The sequence below is a fragment of the Agelaius tricolor genome, unplaced genomic scaffold (genome assembly GCF_023055355.1).
Source record: "Agelaius tricolor isolate 1412-34295 unplaced genomic scaffold, bAgeTri1.0.p SCAF_2, whole genome shotgun sequence".
NCBI lineage: Eukaryota > Metazoa > Chordata > Aves > Passeriformes > Icteridae > Agelaius > Agelaius tricolor.
The window spans coordinates 78,824,609-78,830,608 of NW_027269262.1; the positions used below are offsets into that span (position 1 = coordinate 78,824,609).

At 36.8% G+C, this 6,000-nt stretch overlaps 1 protein-coding gene across 3 annotated transcripts in view; it reads left to right on the forward strand.

Moving 5' to 3' along the window:
• The window catches only part of TAF2 (TATA-box binding protein associated factor 2), a 60,670-nt gene extending 55,149 nt beyond the window's left edge, over positions 1-5,521 (forward strand). For all 3 annotated transcript variants that reach the window (XM_071421675.1, XM_071421673.1, XM_071421676.1), the window contains one exon: positions 3,898-5,521. In XM_071421675.1, the coding sequence (XP_071277776.1) occupies positions 3,898-4,163 (266 nt within the window). In that variant the 3' untranslated portion in view covers positions 4,164-5,521. The remainder of the gene's footprint in view (positions 1-3,897) is intronic.
• The last annotated feature ends 479 nt before the right edge of the window (positions 5,522-6,000 follow it).

A 6,000-nucleotide genomic window follows, 5' to 3' on the forward strand; every position in this document is an offset into this window, starting at 1 on the left:
CTTCACACAAAATCAGAAGCATAGGAGGGACCATATGAAACGTCTCACAAAAGCCTGTTGGCATGTTAAAGTCTCAAGTTACAGGTTTTCATACTGTAAAAGTTCAAAAACAAAATATGGGAAAAATAGGTGAAACAGTCTACCCAGCAATATAGTTCAATGTTAATGCACCAATGAGCACTAAAACTTAAGTGAACAGGGTGTTAGAATTATCTGACAGCAATTTGTATTATGACAGCAAATGTTACTTTAAAGCTTATCAGGATCCAAGTCCCTTTAATTTACAAGATCTGTGTTTTCATATTTTATTCTCTCTCACAACATCTACAGCATTTGTATTTGTCCCTGGGGCAAATGGTACACAAATATTCTGATCTTTCCCCCATAGGATCATAATCCTGTCTAATTTTAAGCACCTACCCAGCTAGCTGGAACACCACAAACCCAACAATTACATTGGACTCTCCACATCCTAAACAGGAGGAGATCTATGTGGACAGACACATGTATGTGCAATTTCTTCAAAGGAATGCTACTAACCACTTCAGAAGGAGCTCCTGGGCTGGCCCTCCACTTTTTTTGTGTTTGTGTGTTTTGTGAAACCCGGGTTTCAATCCTGCTCCCTGTGCCAGGAAGAAGTGGCTTCCCTGCAGGAGGAGGGAGTGCTCTGTGCCTCTTTGCATCAGTCCTTCTTCCCCTGTTGATAAAAGGATGATTATACTGCCCTGTGAGGCAATTTCTATTTAGCCTTATTTTCCTTAACTACACTTGTCATGTTCCTAGCATAGGCTTTACCCAAGAGACTTAGAGTCACTATTGTGACTCTATGAAGAAATGGTGTGTGTATTCCTATTGCTGGCTCAGTAGAAGCAGATTTTTGTAATGTCATTCTTTCATTTCTTACTGATGTCTTTTCCATATTACCAATGTTTACTGCCTCCCTAAGTGTCAGTAGCCCTTGAGTTGCAGTTGGATCTCATTTCTCCCTTTTCTGAAGGTCTTCTTGCCTCTCTAGGTGGTCACCACCACCCCTTTGGTCCTGTTAGTTTCAACTACTGTTGTATTTGCTCCCTAACTTACCCCAGTCACTGGTGTTTAAATGCTTTAACAAACAGATTTCTTGAATAACACACCTGAAATAAGTAATGAGGTGATAATACAGAGTGTTGCCTTAGCAGAGCTGGTAGTTCACTAAACTGCAGGAAATTAGCACAAGTGGCAGGTCATGTAACAGAGTCAGGAGAGTCTGTTTGGTTGCATCCTCCATCTTCACTTGACACTACTGCTACATCATCCCTGCAGACTTTAACCAGTGTTTTTATACCAGTTCTGGTTAAAATTTTTTAAGTTCAGAGGCTTAGCTTCAGTTTGAGGTTGTTACAAATGTAGTGTCTAGACTTACAGGTTTATTTTCCATACAAAAATAACTCCACAGTTTGGAATTAATGGAGCTGAGAAGTTTTAAGAGTTTGTGTCATGTTGTGTGGGTTTTTTCTTCTATTTGAAGTTAGTTTGATTTTGCCATGTGTATATTAATGTATCATGTGCATGTAGCTTGAGAACATATGAGAATGTCTTCAGGACTTTAGGTCATCTTTTGTACATTTTCCATACAACCAATCAGTGACCTTTAGGCTTTTTGCCAAGACCTTTATTTCTGTGTTTCTGGGAGCTCTGTTTGTGTCACTGCCACAGTTCACCTGTAACTACTGCAGCTTATTTTAACAGCATCAAATACTGCCTGCTTTGGTTTTCTGAGATACAGCCTCCACCCTTTCCTTTTCCAATGCCCTGAGCCAGATACACTCCTTTTTTCACCATTGTGTCATCTGTTTAATGGCTGGTTTTGTATTCTTGCAGCTGCTAAATAAAGTTGTCTAAACAGTGAATGCTTTAGAGGAAGGAGCTCAGGTTATGGGGATAGGTTTAGATATGGGAGGAATTCCTTTTAAAAATAGAATTGGAAATAGTTACATAGTAAAGCAGTCTTGTACCTTTTTGCATCAAATGCAGTATACTTGCACACTTGTCTTCATTGTTGAGAATAGCACCAGACAATGTAAAAAAATGTAGTAGGTATGCATTAAAGTCAGCAAGTGGAAATTGAAATTAGTGTGCATCTCCTCTACCTGCCCTAAGATACATAAAAAAGTAAAGTTGTGAGTTCTAACAATAAATTTTTGCATTGGTAACATGAGCTTACTGCTGCTTAGTTCTGATTAAATAAAATTTAAAGCCTTTTAAAATAGCTTGATATTAGAGATATATATTTCAAGTTTATACAAAACTATTGTACTTCAAACTAGCCTCCTTCAAAACCTCAACAGAATTTTATATTGCACCATATTCCTCTCTTGTGGTTAAGACCAAACATATTTCTAGAAAGACATCATTTTGCTGATTAAGACTTCAGGCAGTAGAAATTCCACCTTGTCCCATAGTAAGTTATTGACTATCCTCACTAAAAAAGAAAAATTGTGTTTCTCTTCTGACTGCTAAACATCTCATATAGATGTAGATTTTGTTTTTTCCAGACATATTTATAAACAAAAAAAACCCAAACAGCTGTATGCATATATATAGGAAAATCTAGAGTTTTTCCTATATATATGCAGGATTGAATCGGTCTTCAGTCTTTCAGGTGAGGCTAGAAAGATTGCATGGAAATTGTTCTCAATACTTGCTTGTCATAGTACAGGTGTCTCCTTAGACTTCCAGGAATCATTACCACAGACAAATCATTCTTGCCTTTAGAGTTATACAACCAACCAACAAAAAGATGTACTGGTAAATAAATGTGTTTTCAAATATACAGAAAAAGATTATTGCACAGGAACATCAAATAACATAATTTCTTGTTATTTAATTGGGATATTTTCACCAAAAACTGGATGGGAAAAAGCCCCATATTTAAAGTAGTAATGAAGAAAATCTTTAAGTAATACTTAGAGGATTAGCTGCCTTCAAAAATCTGCTGGTGCTTTTCTACATATATCTAGTTGTTAAAGCATCCTTGCAATGTCAGTGATTTGATTCAATTTCTGACTAAAGGAATCTGAGTATTCCTACCTTCCAAGTGTTTCCACTCTTCAACAAAGGTATCCTTAGAGTAATGCCCTTTAATCTCTACTATTGGAGCTATTGCAGTCTGTCTGAAATAATGAAATATTAAATTAGCCAAAGAGAGAATGAGAAAGTCATTCCTGAATTGAGATGTCATGGATCATATCTCCTTCCTCAGGCTCAGATACCAGGCTTGCTCAGTATATAACTAGTTCTAGTGTACTTGTGAAATATATAGTGATAAAGATGGTATCATTATCTTTATTGGGATTTGGTTGTGTTTAAGGAAAAAACCCCTTGTTTAATCTTTGAAATAGGCTAAATTGGTTGCAAGAGGCAATTTTTAGAAAAATCAGTTTAGTTTTCCACTATCAAAAGGTTTGTATTTTCTTGCAGGGAGCTTTACCTCCCAACTAAAAAGAGTTCACATCCCAAAAATGCACTTTATTATGCCAGTCTTAGCACTTTATATGAGAATTTTCACAAGCAGTTATATTTGCATTATTCTGTGGTCTTCCTACTCTATTTAGAAATGAATTTCAGGAAGCTAGTATGACTTAAAGTTTCTTAGAGCTCTTTACAGTTCCCAATTGTCTGGGACACTTCTATGCTATTGAGGAAGGAAGGACCATCTCTAAAAATTGTCAGTAGATTGAGAACTTGAATGGCATGTTCAGAACCTTCTCTGAAGCTAAATGGTACAAGCATTGTAACAGATTCCATGGTTTTATGTTTAAATGATAATGTAGGTTTTATCTAATGTTTCAGAATTCCTTATGTTTGGAAACAATGCAAGTTAAACATTTGCTAATCCCACTGTATCCATTCTTTCAGGTAAGGAACAATCTGCAGGGGAGATAAACATGCACCCTGTCTCAGCAGCTCCACTCTCTGTGTTCAGCAAAGAATCCAACTCCTCAAAACACAGCGACCACCATCACCATCACCACCATGAGCACAAGAAAAAGAAGAAGAAACACAAGCATAAGCATAAACATAAACATAAACATGATACTAAAGAAAAGGAAAAGGATCCTTTTGTTTTCTCTAACAGTCCAGCCAGTGCACGATCAATCCGTTCCCCATCACTTTCAGACTGATACTGATGGCTTCTCTGGAGTTCAACTTGAAATACTCTTGGAGTGGTTAGAAGGATGTACATAACTATAGCTTCTATCTTTTTTTATGGAACTAAGAATATGTGAATTGTCTTAGCAATTCAGAAGCTCTGCCACCTTTGAAGCCTTCTTTTTGCATGTGTGGTTGTTGAAATCTGATTCAAAAAATATGGTTTATGATTCTGACTCATTTTGTATTTCACTGTTCTCCACACCTCCCACTCTCTTTTCCATTTTAAACAAAGAAAACAGCCCTTTATGTAAGGGCCCCATGTCCACTGGCAGCCCCCTGCACATCACGCTTACCATGTGTATTGCCAGAATCAATTATGGTTTAATCCTGAAGAATGTTAAAGCACAGTATGTTTTAAGCAGAAGCCAATTGCCAAGCCTTTGGTGACAGACTGTTTCCAGGGCGGTATTGTATAACTAAGTGTAGATCTCCTCAAAAGTCAGTTATTTTCTTTAGTCTTCAGCTGACCTGTATCTTGCTGTAACCATTGCAATGTAATGTCAGACTTCTAAAAGAACAACAGTATGTAGAACATTTGCATTTTTCTGATACTAAAACTCATGAAAAATTTCTGGCTGCTTTTAAGCTGGTGGTATTTATTATGGATATGAGCCTTTTAATATGATTAAATTCTGCAATTGTTTTTGGAATTTTAGCAAAATGCATAATGCATGTTTTGTCCTGTAATTAGGCTTTTAAAAATCCAATAAAGTTTGTGAATTATTTTGACAGAGGCAGGATTTTTTTCTTTAAGCTTACATTGGAATATGTTTTTGAAAGATGCTTGCTAAAATTTTAAAAATTCTGAAAAGTTTAAAAATTAAAATATTGAAAAATACCTATTTCTTCCTCCTGACGGGTGGTTTGTTTGAAAGCAAGATCAGCTCATGAATCCACAGTAGAAATATATCAGATTAAACTAGGTCTGGGAATTGAAATGATGGATGCATTTAAATTTCTTTAGCTGTGTTTTATGCAGTGTACTGTTTACACCTAGGAAGTGTTTTATTTAAAAACTTAATTTTAAAAAAGTTTTAATAATAGCAATAAATAATCTCTGCTACTTTTTATCTCTTCTCTTTATATGTGTAGAGGCAGTGATTTATTTCCATATACTGGTTAGCTTCTGTTGCCCAGAGTTCACATAACGTTCTATAAGACGGTTGTATTTGGATTAAATATTTTTTTAATCAATTTTCACAAATTTTCATGAGAGACTGAATCTTCTTCTTAGAGCAAAGAGAGACAGTTCAAGAGGGACCCAATAAGACTTTTTTTAAGCTATAATCTGTTTCATGAAAGTTAATAAATACTTTTATATTCTATACCTGCTGGTGAATCCTGTAGTTCTTGGAATAAAAAGTTTTATGTAGGCTAGAAAGATGATAGGCTCAGGTACTTTGTAATATGCACATACTTACTTTGTTATTCAAACACCACATCCTTTGAATAGTGCACAGATAGTTGTGCTAATCGTTGCCCTTGGAACCCGTTTGTGCTGGATTCAGACACAACAGGCCTGGGCAGCCCTGCAGCCTCTCCTGATCTGCTGCTTTGCCAGGTCAGGGAAAGCCCTCCTGGGTTTCCTTTTAGCAGTAACTGCGAGCTCCTGGAGCTTAGGTGAGCTAAAGGTGCAAGAGGAACACCCAAGCATGGGCTGGATGAGGTGCTGAGCATGTTTTGGGTACTCACCATGTGTGCAGCTCAGCTCAGCTCAGCACTCCTTGTGAGACAGCGAGTCATAGCTCAATGGAAATATTCTGAGGTGTTTTTCCCTTGGCTAAGCAGTGATGTAACAGTGCCAGG